The 17756-nt window shown below is 48.9% G+C and overlaps 2 protein-coding genes across 4 annotated transcripts in view; both read left to right on the top strand.

Annotated features, from left to right (window-relative positions):
* GAB3 (GRB2 associated binding protein 3) overlaps positions 1–4864 on the top strand; it is a 58374-nt gene extending 53510 nt beyond the window's left edge. Inside the window, exons 10-11 of one of the 3 annotated variants that reach the window (XR_009538412.1) lie at positions 650–2140; positions 2980–4864. Coding sequence is in view for 1 of the 3 variants with exons in the window: in XM_060137211.1 (XP_059993194.1) it covers positions 650–766 (117 nt within the window). In the remaining 2 variants the exon portion in view is untranslated. Of the gene's footprint in view, positions 1–649 lie in introns of all 3 variants that reach the window. The other 2 variants (XR_009538413.1, XM_060137211.1) reach the window with 2 other exon arrangements.
* An 11100-nt stretch (positions 4865–15964) lies between these two features.
* On the top strand, positions 15965–16719 carry LOC132514006 (olfactory receptor 3A1-like; the record flags this gene model as incomplete). The annotated part of the gene is given in 2 exon segments (XM_060138641.1): positions 15965–16613; positions 16616–16719. Coding segments are annotated over 2 exon segments (753 nt in total), but the record flags the coding sequence as incomplete, so codon positions are not given.
* Between the last annotated feature and the right edge of the window lie 1037 nt (positions 16720–17756).

Below are 17756 nucleotides of genomic sequence, written 5' to 3' on the forward strand. Positions count from 1 at the left end.
TCATGGTCTAGACTGCGCTAACAATATATCGTTTGATGAGAAAAATCACTTGCTGAACAGAATATACAGTATAATTTCATTTTGTGTGTGTGGCTTCCCTTCCCTTTTGCTGAATGAGCTCCCACTTCTCCTTAACCTTTCATTTCATTCCAGAAACCTAAAATGATACTCCAGCAAAGCTGGTCAGCAGGACAGACAGATAAGCCCAGACGGTGCATTAGCCAGTTCTGGTCGGCTGTGCAGTGAAGACAAGCCCCGAATCTCTGTGGCTTTTGACCGCAAAGGCTTCTCAGTTGTTGCCTGTGGGACAGTCCATCACGGTCCCCACGTGAGGCATGCCGGTGTCCTGGCAGGGGAAAAAGGGAGAGTGCAGGATCACAGGACGCCTCTCTCCTCTTTAGGAGGGGCACCCATCACCCCACTCATATTATATTGGCTAAGGCGAGTCAGCTGGCTAGAGCTAAGTTGAAGGGAGCAGACGTGAGGAGAGATTTACACACATTCACCCGCAGCGTGACATTTCTGCAAGTGACGACCCAGGAGGGAGGGCCAGCCAATACTTGACACTGTAATCCACCAGAGACTGACTGACATTGTGCTGAATTTTTAAATTTGATGGAATGAAACCCTTTTTCTTCTCCCCCTTCAGAAACTTCTCTTTTCAGAGGAGCAAAGAGTAGACTATGTCCAAGTGGATGAGCAGAAGACGCAAGCTCTCCAGAGCACCAAGCAGGAGTGGACGGACGAGAGGCAATCCAAAGTGTGACGGGGCTGGGCTGCGGGCAGGGGGCTCTGAGGGAGGCCAGCCCTTGTCACCGGCCATGCTGGCCCCTGCCAAGCCTCAGGCCGGTGGACCGGGATGTAGAAAACTCCATTCGGGCAGGGTAGGAACAATCAAAGCAAAAGGGGCGTTAGAAATCTTCTCCGGTGGAGCCTTTGACGTGCACATTGGAGCCAACAGGATGACATCTTTTTACTCCAACGCCTGAAGTTTCGATCTCTCTCCTGTGCTTCCACTGGAATCATAAATGATCCTAGGAGAGACGCGCCTGGGCACCATCTTGTCCCCACCCCTGAAGGCACAGTGCAAGACACCAAGCCTAGTGATGGTGGCAGAAGGACAATGCGAGTGACAGGAGCCTTGAGTCCCGAGGTCCGTGAGGAGCACATCAGATGAGGCAGCCACCTGTGGCTGGGTGTCCCATTGCTGTTGGCTTTCTCCCGGCATGCTTTCACACGCATCGTCTCACCTCTTCCCCTCAAAGACCTCGGAAGCTAGGCTTGGCAGAGATCACTGCTCCCACTTTGAGGGAAACAATACCAAGAACCAGAGAGGGGAACGCTTGACCCAAGACGACTCGTGGAGTGAGACAGCAAGTCAGGCTCCTTCCGCCGTCTAATGCTGCCTCAATCACTTAGGATGACTTCAGAGACACGTGGGAAACACGTGCGGACACGGGATGGCTCGTCCTCTCCTCTCCCTTTCATAGGATCTCGAGCAGGTGCTTTTACACGTGAAAGGTATGCCTGTCGAGCCAGGGTTTCTTTGTATGGTGCTCAAACGGGGCACTCGAACACAATCAGCGGTTACCATTAGAGACACCTCCCAACAGTCAGTGTGAAATGCGTTCTTGGTTCACACGGTCCCCTTGCCACCTCGGGGAAAGCTGTCCCTGGCCATCCTGTGCTGGACTCAAGCTTCTGAGTGATATAGTTCTGATCCAAAACAAAATCAAAGAACAAACCAAACACCGGTGACTTCAAGTCTCAGGTTTCCTGGCTACTTTTCCCTTCTGCTTTCGTGGCGACTAGCCCCTGAGACCGCACACATTCCCAGCATGCCATGAGGGCATCTTGTCACCCCTTCCTCTGTGGGGCACTGGGGTTCAGGGGACGCAGACAACAGGCTCGACTGGGCTCAGAGCTTTACATAATGCCCTTTGCCGATCCTTCTGAGTGCCTGCGGCCAGAGGACAAACCTCAACAACCGGGTAGTAAGCAGGTTCCGGCCCACTGTTCTGCCACGGTGTCTTATATACGAGGATGGACCAAGTAGGCGGGCAGGTCTGCGGCAGCCAGGGTGAGGCAGGGCAACTGTAGGCTTTGCTGCAGGGTTTCGGGGTTTCGAACTGCTCCGAAGGTAAGTACCAAAATCTTGGTTTTTCAGACCATAAAAGAAGTAATTTTGATGTTCAAAGCAGCACGGTATGGTGACATCATTTTCTTCCCAGAGCAAGATGGGGGCCAATTGCCAAGGGCTTTAACTAAGTCCTTAGTGAGTCTGGATGGAGCCATGGGAGGGCTCCCTGAGCCCACGGCCTGCTCCATGGCCAGAGCCTGTAAGGGGCTGCCTTCTGCCTTCTGTGACTTGCAGGGAGTCACAGAGCCTCAGGCAAGAATCCAGGGCTACAGGCTGCCAGTTCCAATAGATGGTGGCTTCCTTATGTGTGGGCCACCTGTGTTTAGCTCACTGATTGCCTGACAAAGGCCAGTGCAGAAAAATCGTACGTCCAAGTGTCAAGAAGCTCACCAGATTGAAGATAGATTGGAATAGTAAATGCAGCTGAAACTTTGTCGGCAGTGAAATGTCATCCAGTTGACCAAAACACAAAAATCTGTTTCTACAAGACATTTCCAGGGACATACTTACTGCACGAGACAATAGACATTTGTGCAGTGTGACTTGTCTGGAAGTGATTAGGGATGTAAAGAAATATGACTTCGCCCTCATGTCCAGGGTGTGGAGGGTGATGTCTTGCTTTGATAAAACTGCTAATGGACGCTACACAAAGGCATAATGATTCAGGGACACAAAATGCAGGTAGTTTTTGAGCTGACGGCAGCATATGCTCCTGAGAAGGGTACCGCAAATCACAGTGATGCCGGCCAAATCTTGTTTTCCGGCAGAGATAGTCCACGTGTAATAGAGGGCTATGTTTCTGATGGGGTCTGAGGGATTTTTGTGTTTTTTTTTAACAGAAATGATCCCAGATACCACTCCAAGTCAAGTACACATGGCATGTCTGCACACTGTGCAGAGTACACCTTTCTAGAAGATTTGGGAATCAACATAACGGGACAGTGCAGCAATTAATCTCGCATTATTTTCTGTATCTCCTTTTTGCTTCGTTTCCTTCCGTCTCCTTTCATGAGGAAATACTTCCAGATCAGGCATTTTGTCATGCAGAAAGGGGGACCGAAGGGTCTCAAGCCTAAGTCCACAGGCCCAGGAACGTTGGGAGTTAAGTCTTCCTTGGGGAGGGAGGAGCCCTGAGGCCCAGCACACAGCCTGGCTACAAGGGCACGGTGTGACCCTGGGGACTCAATGTCCAGGCCACTTCACCACGCAGCGCGCAGCAGCTGAATCGTGGCCATTGGGCCCGGGTCGAGACTGATGGCTCCCCTTAGGCCTGGCTTCCCCTCTCAAGGCCTCCTCCTAGGTCCCCGTTCAAACCACCTTTGTATCCACAACCGTGCAGATTTTTAACAATTCACTATGTTTTTACTGTTTCATGTCTGGCATTAATAAAAGTCTTATGAGGAGAGGAATCGTGACCTAAGTGCCCTCTTATTTAAGTGATGACATCTGAAAAACTACGGGACACGTTTTGAAACCTGAATAAGTGGAAATAGACTTCATTGCCATTTTCAAATACAACAGACTTAACCTGACTCAACATGGAATGACCTACATCCACGTTACTTCGCTGCAAACGGTGGAGCAAGTGGCTGTAAGAAGTACTGCTTCTGCTCAGCCAAACCACATCCTTGACATCTGGGTCAGCAGCTAGCTTCGATAATTGGCGGTAGAATTACCGGCTCTGCCGGATGCCACGTATAACACAACCTTTGTCATGACTGACACTACAAAGCAACAGTGCCCAGCTTGCTTCTCCCCAGAGGGGGTCTCTTGTGCCACCACCTCCCTTTTCCCTATGGCCGAGACTCCCAGTTGCCCTGGATGCCAGGTGAGCAGCATCTCTAGGCCACGATGTGAGGCAGAGACAACCAGAATAGCAGGGGCTCAGGTCTGGGGGAAACAGGCCAAAAGCAGAGACCCTACAGCCAACGGGAGTCCTGGTGCTGAGAGAAAGGAGGAGAAGCCACGTGAAATTCCTCACCCTGGTCAAGTACGAGGCTGGTTACCGTGAACGCTTTTTCCTGACACACACTCCAGGCCGAGCCCTTGACCTAAAGGAGAGTAGGTCGGCCCACAAGGCTAACCTCAGAAGCAGGGGCCGGGAAACCTGACCTAAAGGTCTCTGAGCCCCAGGCCCCTCATGCTCTGGCCCCTTTACTTCACCAGACAGCTCCCTAAGTTTCCAGCTTTCTACTTCTTTATTTTCCTTGATCTTAGATTGCATTTATTGTTATCATTTCCTTATTTTAATTGTCATTTGTTTTTATAAATTTAGTTTTTATTTTCTGCAACTGAGAGAGAGTGGCAGTGGTGCAGGCTGGGGCAGGGGCCCGATGGGAGACAGCAGAGCTGAGATGCAGACTCCCCGCCACGGGCACTTCACCGATGGCAGAGGGGGGCTGGAGGGCCTCGGGGACAATCACGGCTGCCAGGTCACTGGAGCCCCACGAGGATGATAGCGAACCTGACCCCACTCTGCCGCCACGTACAGACATCGGTTCCTGGGGGAGCTCCGTGTGGAGGGCACAACAGTCCATGGGACGCGTCCCCTCTGCCTTACCAGAGCCATTTGGCTTCCATCCAGCACTGTTGTTTTGGTCTTTGTTTCATGGTCAAAACCTCCATTTCAATGAGTTTTAGCCTTTGTTTACCTTTGTATAAACAAATGCATCCTACCTGTTTTACATCTGTCTTGAAATTTTAAATCATTTCCATGTTTTTGTTCTTCAGCGTGAGGCTTTTAATTCACGTTCATACTCTATGGCGGTAGAAGTCAGAATAGTGGTTTACCTCTATCAGGAAGAGGCAGGAAATAAAAAGTCAATTTGTAAATTATACTATATCATAGAAGGTGATGAGTGGTATGGAAAAGAACAGCAGGAAGAGGATTGGCTGTGCACTGGGCTGTTGGTGGCCACAGGAAGAAGCAGAGTGAGAAGATGAGATCTGGGCAGACTCGAAGGAGATGAGAGAGTCAGCCAGGTGCTGTATTTGAGAGCACATTCAAGGCAGGGAGAACAGACTGTGCAAAAGCCCCAAGTCAGTAGAAAACCTGGAATATTGAGGGCACAGGCAAGAGGCCAGCGTGGCTGGTGTGGAGTGAGCAAGAGAGAGCAGAGGAGGTAAGAGAGGCAATGGGGGATTCACAGATCAGAATGTGGGGACTTGCTGGCCATTACAAGGACCTCTGGCTTATATTCTGCGTGAGAATGGAGCCCGTGAAGGGAATTAGGCAGGGGAGGAGACGTGATCTGACATATTTTGAAAGGTAGTATCACCGTAGCCACCAGAGCTGCTGCATGCTGGCGGGGGAGACGCTCCATCATCACCGTCATCGCCACGCCCACCGCCACCATCCCCAGCACCAGCATCTCCCTCCCTCCAGCCCACGCTGCCAGAGCTCTCTGGGTTCTGTGCCGGCAGACTCCGTTCACGCACATGCAGGAACAGGGACCGGATCTCCCCCGCACTGGCTTGAAAGAATCCCCTAAATGCAGCCAAAATATATGAAACACAGGCTGTGAAGAAACTGGGCCTCAGGTGAGGGAGGACCGTCAGGGATCTCTGGGAGCTGAGACCCCGAAGAGGTGAGCCGCGCAGCTTCCCCAGCTTGCTGTCTACACGGACTGTCCGGACCGAGTCCAGCCGCCTCCCCGGGTCTCGGGGGTGGATCACAGAGCGCACGCAGCCGGAGTTGGCGGGTGGAGGACAGGAGAGGACACAGCAGCACAGGGAGAGAACTGTGCCCAAGGGCGGAGGGTCCGCTAGTGGAAACTCCGAATTCGGGTGACATCATATACAGTACTCAGAGGGGTCTTGTCTCAATAGTGTGGAGAACTAAAAGCTGCTCTGCTCCCACCGATAAAGTCTCAAGGCAAGACTCCAAAGGATCAAACTGTCTCCAAGTAAGTTAACAATATGAGAGTTTTTGAAGTTCTGGAATATACTTAGGAAAAAAAATACCCAGCACCCAAGGAAAAGGGTATGCTAAGCTTCAGAAGAATCCAACCCATTACGAGGAGACAGATCAATTGATAAAAGACATCCCAATTGGAAAGGAAGAAGTAAAACTATGTGCAGACAACATGACTGTCTATGTAGAAAACCGAATGCAATGGACAAGAGTGAGGAGAACTAGTCAGTGAGTTCGGCAAGATCACAGGATAAAAGATGTGGGAGGGAGCGAACTCCGCCGGCCCGAGCGCTCACCGCACTGTGCTTGTCCCAGCGCTTTTCTGCACTGAATCTGAAACAAGCCCAGTCAGCCACAACATTGTTATTGTACTGGGCCTAGGGTTTTGCTCTTCTTGTGCAAACTAAGTTTTTAATTTTAGTAGGAAACCAAGCCAATTGTGACAAGGATGTTGGGAAACCAGAAATCTGGTAGTAGGTGTATTTTCTGAAGAGAAATTATGATAGAGTCTTTTTTCTGTTTTTTAAGACAGTCTGTTTCCTCTCTCTCTCTCTCTCTCTCTCTTTTTTTTTTCCATGCCGTGTGGCTTACAGGATCTTAGTTCCCCAACCAGGGATCGAACCCGTGCCCCCTGCAGTGGAAGCATGGAGTCCTAACCACTGGACTGCCAGGGAATTCCCTGTGATCAAGAGTCTCAAAAAAGAAATAGGAAAGTATTTCTAACTTTTGGAATATACTTTAAGGAAATAACCATTCATGGAAAGAATTATATACATGAATTCCATTGAATCGTTAACCATAGTAATGAAAAAATTGAAAACAACTTAAATGTTCAATGATTACATTATGATGCATCTTATATACCTCCACTCAATAACATATTTTTGAAGAGTTTTTAGAAGGTGGAAAAGCTAGTATGTTAAATGAAAACAAGTCAGGAAAAAATTTAATGCTAAACTTGATAACTTCTACATTGCATACCGTTATACATTTACTGTGCAAGTACAACTAAAAAAATAGTTCTAAAATGTTGACAGTATTTAGTGCTGAACATCGGGCTTGATTTTCATTTTCCTAAACTGTCTTCAATTACCTTGTACTACTGGAATATCTGAATTCCAGAACCTTCCCTCCAACACGAGGACAAAGATAAAAAATCCAGAAATGCATTAGCTGAAAAGAAACTGTGACACAAAACAGTGGCCTAGTTTTATTTTCTGCAGTAATACACATTGAAGCATCCCACTCCACGAGCCACAGGGAAACAAAACAAGTGAACCAAGAGATACCAAGGGCCAGTACTGGCAAAAAATTAAACCCAAATAACAAAGTGGTGACTACTCAAGTTTGAATTCCCTAAGCCTTGCCTAGTAGGCGACACAAGGTTAGGCCTCAGCCCCCTTTCCTTCGCGTAGCCTTTAGGGAGGCGGGGGCCCAGGGCGCTGAACATTCTGAATCACCAGGGAAAGCTGATCGTGGGAGGAGCTGATGGAAATCCGGAAGAGAACAAGGTCTTCAGCAGTCCATCTACTACAAGTGAGGGAAAAGGAAAATCAGGTTAAAGGGGAGATCGCTCATGTAGGTCCAGGGCACCAGCCCCAGCCCCCTCCTTATACCAAGCCCGTCAGCGCCCCCATCACAGCACTCAAGGCAGAGATCAGATCCCAGCACCTGCCACCGACCCCACCCCCACGGCAGACTCTTCTAGAACTCACATAGCTAGGGCACTGCCATTCACTCTATGTTCCTCCCGAACCACGCCTTGGTCACGCTGGGCATCTGGGATCAGAGCTCTGTGGGCCATGTGTGCCTCCAGGGGGGGTCGGAAAAGCACTGTGAGCTTGCTGGGGGAGACGTGGTTAAGGCACCATCCGTCGCTGAATTTGCTGGTATCTCGGGCTTGCCCACACCGCAGAGGCCCGTTTTTACCCCAGGATGAGACCGCCCGGAGCCGCCTCCCTAATCCTTTGGTCCTTCCCCACCCTCCAGGCTCCTCAGGCATTGACAATCCCCTTTCCTGCCAGGCTGCCCGCCCCTGCTGCCCCTGACTGCGCCCTGTGCTCCCCTCCGTTCCCTCCGCAGGCGGCCGCCATGTACCCTGCCACCGCACCGCTGCCCCAGCCCAGGGAGGCTCCACGGAAAGGATACACCACCAGCCGTCTGCTTCCAGGCCCTACAGCTGCGAGCGCTGCATCTCCACCAGCTCTTAGGGCGCGTGGTGCCCGCCCACCCTGGGGACCTGCAGCAGCTGCTCCCGTCGCTGCTCCTCCTCTGCTGGGCCCACGCCGGGCTTCCGGGTGCCGGGGACCCCCCTCGCCTTCAGGGCTACCTGATCCACTCTGGCAACCAGGAGTTCCGGAGCTTTGCTGGCCAACTCGGCCCCCTGCACCTACCGCGCTGCCGTCCCCCGGGGCCTGCATGGCCGCGGCGTGTCCCTCTAAGAGCTGACGAGAGCCTGAGCGCCTCACGAGGCCCCGCCCCTTCTGCCCAAGGACACCCAGGGCGCCTGCGCACACACCCCTGAGGTCGCCTCCCGGCGCCGGATTGGCTGCCGCCCTGGCCCCACGGGCCGCCCCGGAGACCCCGTCGGGCTGCACAGACTCGGTTCCGCCGTGAAGCCCCGCTCCTTCCGCATGCCCCGGATGCGCCTGCACAGACCGGCTCCCCGTGTCCGGGGCCTGGCGGCGTGGAGCCGGCGCCGAGTGCCCACGGAGTCACCACCGAGACAGGAGCGACGCCTTTCCACTCCCAAGGCCTTGACCCGTCTCCCAAACCATCTGCTCCAGGCAATAAGGGCCACCCACCCACCCCCAAAGCCCTCCGACCCTCCCCCCAGTAAAGCCCAGAGTAAACCACAAACAGCAGGGGAAGTGTAGGACCTCCAAGCAGCAGGGTCTCCGCCGAGTGGGGAGGTCAGGGCTGGTGGGTGTGTTCACTGACCCCATCATGGAGGCGCCACCCGCATGACCTCATCCAGACCCTATTACCTCCCAGAGGCCCGCCTCCGAAGTCCATCCTGTGGGGGGTTAGGGCTTCCATGGGTGAACCAGGGGAGGGGGAGGGGAGGCGAGGGGGAGGGGGAGGGGAGGCGAGGGGGAGGGGAGGCGAGGTGGGGGGAGGGGGAGGGACTCGACGCTCAGGCCATAGGTCAGCGCTGCTCAGCTAACCCGGGCTAGGTTCCCGTGAGTATTCTTAGCGGGGGCCACTGACTTACCTAACCAAACACAGAAACAGCAACTTTCCTGACGGAGAGATGATCCACCTCGGCTGTCCTGAGAGATGCGCCAGCCAAGGCCTCACAGGTCCCCCAGCTGTGGGGCGGGATGGAAATGGGGAAATGAAGGTTCTGTGCCAGTCAACCCCAAGCGCCCCGAGGACGTGCCTGGAATCAGAGGGGCTGTGGCGGCGACCCCAGCTGCGGTGCCGGATGCTGATTCCACTTTCTCTCCACCTCCTCTCGGGTGCCCCTCGCCCTCCTCGTGCTCCCTGCTGTCCTTGCCAGTGATGTGGACCCTCCTGCCCCTGGGCCGGCCCGGCCCCTCGCGTCCCAGGGCCAGGAGGTGACACGGGCCGGTCTGGCTTCCACTCGGCTGTTTCCAGGCCACTCCTCCACCTGCTGGGCTGGTTACCATCCTTCCGCGGCCCTGCCCTCGGCCCCAGAGGCTGACCCGAGGTGGACGCTCACTCAGCAGGCGCCCTCGCCCGGGCGGCCAGAGCTGCACTGGTGAAGCTTTAACAAAGGCTCTCCAGACGCAGCAGGGGCCCTGCATCTGCTGAGCTCCACTCTGTACCCACTCCCACCACAGCCGACTGACTGCAGGCCGCCGACACGACATCACTGAGGGCCTGGCCGCAAAGAGATGCTCCCGCTTGGCTGTCGCCAGCAGGTCCAAGGTGGCCCAGCACACCCCCAGGGCCGCACCGTGCATCCCAGCACACACGGACACTCTGCTAGTACTCACACGGAAACCGCGTCGCTGTGACTCACAGGAAGGGCACCCAGAAGTGGACTTCCATCTTGCTTTGCCCCCCACATCGCACGTGAGAGCAACTAGCTGGTCACGCCTGGACCTCGCCCAGGACGCTAGTTCCAAAGGGGGCCGGGGAAACGCAGCTCTTATTTCTCCAGCGTGTGCGGTAGAAGAGGCCTCACCGGACCGAGGTTGGAGTACGTGGCGAGCGGCCAAGCCACGGAACCCACCAGAGTCCTCCCTCTGGCTACTCGACATCTAGACCTGTGCTTTCTTTTTTAAGTTTTTTTTCTGTTAGTTTGTTTATTTCTTTAGTTATTTATTGGCTGCATTGGGTCTTCGTTGCTGCGCGCGGGCTCAGTAGTTGTGGCTCGCGGGCTCTAGCACGCAGGCTCAGTAGTTGTGGCGCACGGGCTTAGTTGCTCCGCGGCATGTGGGACTTAGTTGCAGCGTGCAGACTCCATAGTTGTGGCATACGAACTCCTCAGTTGCGGCATGTGGTATCCAGTTCCCCGAACAGGGATGGAACTGCATTGGGAACTCAGAGTCTTACCCACTGGACCACCAGGGAAGTACCCCCAATCAGTTAGTTTTTGTTGTTTTTTTTTAATGTATTTATTTATTTATTTGGTTGTACTGGGTCTTAGTTGTGGCTTGCGGGTTCCTTGACTGCAGCAGGTGGGCTCAGTAGTTGTGGCACGTGGGCTCCTTAGTTGTGGCAGGCAGGCTCCTTAGTTGCAGCTCACAGGCTTCTTAGTTGTGGCATGCGAACTGTTAGTTGTGGCATGCACATGGGATCTTGTTCCCTGACCAGGGATCGAACCCAGGCCCCCTGCATTGGAAGGATGGAGTCTTAACCACTGCACCACCAGGGAAGTCCCCCAATCAGTTTTATCAGTAATAAAGCTGGTATTTAGGTTAAAAAACATGTCAAGGGAGATGTGTCAAAGGCTGCAGATGGTAAACTAGACCTATTTGAAAGGAGTGGAAAAGGACAGGCAGGAGGCGGGAGTAGATGGTGTCAGTGAACTCCTTGCAGAGGAAATGATTCGTGTGGTCCAATTTGTAAAGCCACATACTTTTTTCAGGAGAAAGCAGAGGGTACAGAAGTGATTACAATTCAGGCCAGACTAACATATAAACACGAGGAAAGGAGAGCAGGCCATCTTCTCTGAATAATGGGCAGTAGGGAGCTGGACTAGGGAGGCCGAGCTGTGGTCTTGTACGAAAGCCAGGTGGGAATTAAAGCCTCACAGTCACGGAAGACTCAATGAGCTCTGTGTCCCAGGTTCCCCTGTGGGAGTTGCAAAGGGGGAGCCGTGAGCAGACATTCTTATAGTTTTTTAGTTTTAGGTTTAGCAAAGAGGTTTGAATCATCATCACTGGGGAAAAAAAAAAAACATCAGTGCAGAATCGGACTCACACGGGTAGGTAGTGAATAGGCGTGGACACTGGTTGGACATGTGCGGGAAAAGCCCAGAGAATGTACTGAGCAAGGGTCTAGCATGTTGGCTTCTGCTGTCGTCCATATCACAAGAGGAAACTCATGAATTAACCAGACCCACCTGAGGGTCTGAAATAAGGTTAGAAGGAGGGTCAGTGGGACGTCTAGGGGGCTCTGACTCCCACCTCTGTGAAAAGTACCTGATGGACATCCTCATACATACCCATTAAGGGGACCAGTGGCAAGTTCCCAGGAGCAGAATTGCTGGGCTTTAGGGATGGGAAGACGTCATTGGATTCAGTCACGCCATGCTGCTCTCTGCTATGGCTGTACCCATCTCCATTCCTACTATATCCTTGCGGCTTTTGGGGGTTTCCTTTTCTGTAACTAGCCTATTCATATCCTTCGCTCATTTCCAAAAAAATTGGAATTGCTGTTATCTTCTTGATGACCAGCAGGATATTTTAAAAATATATTCTTTTTTTAAAATTAATTAATTAATTTATTTTTGGCTGCGTTGGGTCTTCGTTGCTGCGCACGGGCTTTCTCTAGTTGTGGCGAGCGGGGGCTACTCTTCGTTGTGGTGCACGGGCTTCTCATTGCGGTGGTTTCTCCTGTTGCGGAGCACGGGCTCTAGGCGCAAGGGCTTCAGTAGTTGTGGCTCGTGGGCTTCAGTAGTTGTGACACGGAGGCTCAGTAGTTGTGGCGCACGGGCTTAGTTGCTCCGCGGCATGTGGGATCTTCCCAGACCAGGGCTCAAACCCGTGTCCCCTGCATTGGCTGGCGGATTCTGAACCACTGCGCCACCAGGGAAGCCCCCCAAATTTCTTCTTAATACTTGCGTCTTTGTTCCTTTGTGGTATCCTTTTCCTAATATATACTCATACTTCCTGGGCCTGGGTTTAATATTTCTGATCCTTCATCCTCATATATATCTGAGGATGTCAGATAACACCCAGTAACTGATACTGTGGGGCACAGTATCTTGGAAAGATTGAATATGGAATTAGTTCTGTCCACTGTGGGAGGAGAAGGAGACAAAGCTGTAGATGCTGTGTTACAGGATGTCCAGTATCACATGCAATAGATGTATGTTTCTTTTCAAATGTATTGCAAATTGTTTGCCAAAAAGAATTACATCAATTCACCCTGTCACCAATATAGTATACCCATTGACTACAACCTAGTCAGCACTGGCTGTTAATTTTAGTACATCTAATTTACTAGTTATAAATTGGTATTCACTTGCTATTTTAATTATCATTTTATAAGTAACTTGTGGGATTGAATATTTTGCCATATGTATGTACTACTTTTCTTTCCTCTGCTAACAAATTTTCTATTTGTTTACTTTCCTAATTTTTGTCTGTGTAATCTTGCTTTGTGATGGAAATCTTCAAACGTTAAATTTTTGTGACTAAAAAAAAAAAATACTGGGTCTTCCAATCCATGAACGTGATACATTTCTCCATTACTATAGATCTTAAGTTCTCTTATTAATAGGTTTTAGTTTTCACTGTAAATGTTTTACACGTATTTTATTAAATGCATCACTAAGTATTTCATGTTTTGGGATACTATTATAAATTATAGTGATTTTTAAATCTCACGTTTCTTTCTTTGTAGATTGCTTAGGATTTTCTACATACACAAACATTTCATCTCTGAATAAAGATAATTCTATTTTTTCCAATCCGTATAACTTATATTTTTCTTTCTTGTCTAGTGCACTGCCTAGGATTTCCAGGACAATACTTAATAAAAGTGGTGAACATCCATGCCTTATTCTCAAATTCAGGGGTGGGGAATTATATTTTCCTCCATTATCATTTTAGCTGTAGGATTTTTGTAGATTGCCTTTATCAGATTAAGAAAGTTTCTTTCTAGTCCTAGTTTTCTGAGAGTTTTTATCATAGTGGTTGTTGAATGTTGTCAAATGCTTTTTCTGCATCTATTGAAATGATCACATGGTTTTTCTCCTTTATTTTGTTAATATGATGAATAACTCTGATTTTTCAATGCAAAACCAATCTTTCATTCTTGGGATAAATCTCATTTGGTTGTAATGTATTGTCCTCTTTATGTATTGCTGGATTAAACTTGCTAATATTTAAGTTTTTTGTGTGTAAGTTAATGAAGGATATTGGTCTATGGTTTTCTTTTCTTGCAATGTCTTCATCTGGTTTGGGTATTTTGTAATGCTGTCCTCATAAAATGATTTGAGAAGTGTTTCCCCTCCTCTGCTTTCTGAAAGAGTTTGTATAGGATTGGTAATATTTCTTCTCTAAGTATTTCATAGTATCCACTAGTAAAGTCATATGGGCCTGGAGTTTTCTGTTCCATTTCTTTCATAGATTTAGGGATATTCAGGTTTTCCACTTCTTGAGTTAGTTTTGGTGATTTGCGTCATTCAAGGAATTTGTCCATCTCATCTAAATTGGAAAATTTATTCACAAACATTTTTCCTAACATTCCGTGGTTACAGTTTTTATCAGTTTTATTGGTATTTTTAAAAGCTTTCAGTTTCATGGATTTTTCTCTATCATTTATTTGCTCATTTTACATTTTATTCATGTCTGCTCTTATCGTCATTATTTCTTTCCTACTGCTTATTTAGGTTAAATTTAAAATTAAAATTTGCTCTTCTATGTCTGATTTTCTGCAATATCGTTCTGTTACTTAAGATAAGTTTCCTCTTGATTGCTACTTTACTTCTTTCGTTTCTGTGAGTTTTGTTTCATACATTTTGAAGCTTTGTTATTATGACTTCTTCATGAAATAACCCCTTTATCATTAGCAAATGTCCTCCATCCCATCATATTCCTTATCGTAAAGTCTACTCTGCCTGCTATTAATATAGCTACTCAAACTTTCTTATTACTCGAGTTTGCATGGTATGTCTTCATCCATCTTTTTACTGTTACCAGACCTATATCTTTATGTTTTAAAGTGGGTTTCTTATGCTTAGCATATGTTTTGTTTTGCCCTTTTATCCACTTTGACAATCTCTGCTTTTTAACTGAAGCATTTTTTTAAACTGAAGACCATTTACCATTAATGTAATTAGTGATATGGCTCAGTTTAAATCTACCATCCTGTACTTTATTTTCTGTTTGTCCCATGTGTTCTATGTTCCTCGTTCTATCTTTTCATGACTTCTTTTAGATTGAATAAGTTTTAGAATTCCATTTTATCCTCACTATATCTTTTTTTAGATCTAGGGTTTCTAATAGGCATTTTACCTTATTATTGACTACCTTCAAATGGTTGAAAATCATTCCACATATCATGTAAGAACATTACAACAATATACTTCCAATTACCCACTCATGTCCTTTGTACTATTGTTGTCATACATTTTATTTCTACATTGGTTATAAACCGCACACTATGCTGTTAATATTTTTGCTTAAACAGTTTGCTATGATTGAAAGAGATACTAAAATGAGAAAAATTTATGTTTACCTACATATTTTCCATTTCTGGAACTCGTCATTCATTCACATAAATCCAAAATTCCATCTGGTGTCATCCTTCCTTGAGGAGAACTGTCTTTCACATTTCTTGTAGTGCAGGTTTTCTGCTGACAATAATTCAGCTTTTATATGTCTGAAGAAAGTCTTTAATTTGCTTTCTTCTCTATTGTGGCAAAATTGACATACCATAAAATAAAGCATTTTAAAGTAAACAACTGAGTGGCCTTTAGTACATTCACATGTAAAAGAATTGCCAAGTACTGAGATGAAGAGCAGCTGGAGAAGTTAGCCTTGGATAGAAGGGCAGAGCCCTCTTCCTCCAAGGCAGGAAATAGGCAAGGAAATAGGTAGGTCTGAAGATGTGACATGGGACAAGATGCTGACGAAACTCTTGTCTGATGACCAGAGAGGAAAGGAGAGGGCATATCACAGAGGGTCTGCTAGCCCACGAGGAGGACTTTGGCTTTGACTCTGAGTGAGATGGGAGGCACTGAAAGGTTCAGCGCAAGAGAAGGAGGGACCTGATCTCATCACTGATCCTGAGTAGGGGTTCTGTTGGGTTGGTGATGGGACAATTTCAGGTAATTACAAGGTGCAGGGCCACTTACTCAGGTAGAAGTTTCTGAGGGACTGCCTTTGATATTCTCATAGGATATGCATGTACTGTGACTTCAAGGTCTGTGCACCTCCTCTTGGTGTGAGGACTGATGGGGTTTCCATTCTGCTGGCCTCTCCTTTACTGCCGGTCTCCTGAGCCTAACCGCATTCTTCCAATTCTGAGTTTTATTCCCTTAAGCCTGAAACCAGCCTTCTTTGTCTCTTCCCTCACCACCACTCCCTTTTGTAAATTGAAACTCCAAACTTAAACCCTCGTGTGACTCTGAGTTGGACTCCACAGGTGCGAGTTTCCGTGCGTGGTTCCACCCAGCTGGGGAATGGGACACAGGAGTTGAGGCTTTGCTCTTCGCCAGCTTTCTGCTGCTCTACATAGTGGCTGCGGCTGGGAACTTCTGACTCCACGTTCCCATGTATTTCTTCCTGGCCAACCTCTCGCGGCTGGATACTGCCTATATGTCCACCATGGTGCCCCAGATTCTAGTACACCTGCTGGCACCAGTGCGGGTCATGCCCCGTCATGCTTGTCTCACCCAGATATTCTTTCTCCACTTCCTGGCTCCCTGGGAGTGCTGCCTGTGCACAGCCACGGCCTATGACCACTACGCAGCCATCTGCCAGCCACTGCGCTACCTAGTCCTCATGGGCCAAAGGACCCGGACAGGACTGCCTTCAATCTCCTGCCTGCTTGCTTTGACCAGTGCCCTCACCCACACCATCCTTGCGGCTGTCCTCAAGTTCTGTGGACCCCGCCTTATCACCCACTTCTCTTGTGACCTCCCTCCACTGCTCAAACTCTCTTGCTCCACCACGTGGGCCAATGAACTTGCCCTGCTCTTCTTCGGTTTTCTGGTGGCTCTTGCCCCCTGTGCCCTGGTTGTGAGCTCCTATATACATGTTGTCGCTGCGGTTTTCAGGACTCACTCTGCCGAGGGCCGAACAAAAGCCTTTTCTACCCGTGGCGCTCACATCACCATGGTCTGTATTTTCTGCATCACTTCAGTCCTCCACTGCATCCTTCCCAGCTCTTCACACTCTGGCTTGAGAGACCGGTTCCTTCTGTGCTGTATGTGGGCCTCGCCCCCATGCTCGACGCCATCGTCTACGGCACATGCGAAGCAAGGCCTCACTCCTCCACAGTGCGGCTAGCACATACCTGATGCTTTGGGACTTAATCCAACTACATAGGAGCCCCAAATTCAGTGTAGATGGTCCATCTGGTGAATCTTATTTTGTGTGCCAGGTTTTCCTCCATTCTAGCAAAGATCAAGTCTCTCTGTTGCATTGTTTTATTCTAAAACATTGTTTTTTGTATTGATAGAAATAAAACATTGTCACTGAATAAGTTGTGCAGTTACGGAAGTTCATGAAATGACAAAAAAAATACCCTTCACAATCTCACCACCTACAGAGAACCACTGTGAACATTTTCATGGTTTCCTTCAGGTGTATTTTTGAACAGCAAATGTACATGTGTATTTAAAGCAGGGAAACAAAACTGGAATCACTGAGTATTTACAGTTCTGGACGCTTAGAGATGTTGTATTTTTTTCAACTACAATATATGCTTATTATAAAATCATTTAGGTAGACATTTCTCCAAAGAAGACATGCAGATGGCCAACAGGCACATGAAAAGATGCTCAATATCGCTAATTACTAGAGAAAAGCAAATCAAAACGACAATGAGGTATCACCTCACAGCGGTCAGAATGGCCATCATTAAAAAGTCTACAAATAATAGGGACTTCCCCAGGGGCGCAGTGGTTGAGAATCCGTCTGCCAATGCAGGGGACACAGGTTCAATCACTGGTCCGGAAAGATCCCACGTGCCACAGAGCAACCAAGCCCGTGAACCACAACTACTGAGCCCGCATGCCACAACTACTGAAGCCTGTGTGCCAAGAGCCCATGCTCTGCAACGAGAAGCCACCGCAATGAGAAGCGCGCGCAGTGCAACGAAGACTAGCCCCCGACAGCCGCAACTAGTGAAAGCCCGCGCACAGCAATGGAGACCCAATGCAGCAAAAAAAAAAAAAATGTCTACAAATAATAAATGCTGGAGAGGGTGTGGAGAAAAAGGAAGCCTCCTACACTGTTGGTGGGCATGTAAATTGGTGCAGCCACTATGGAGAACAGTATGGAGGTTCCTTAAAAAACTAAACATCGAACTACCATATGATCCAGCAATCCCACT

The sequence above is a fragment of the Lagenorhynchus albirostris genome, chromosome X (genome assembly GCF_949774975.1).
Source record: "Lagenorhynchus albirostris chromosome X, mLagAlb1.1, whole genome shotgun sequence".
Classification (NCBI taxonomy): domain Eukaryota; kingdom Metazoa; phylum Chordata; class Mammalia; order Artiodactyla; family Delphinidae; genus Lagenorhynchus; species Lagenorhynchus albirostris.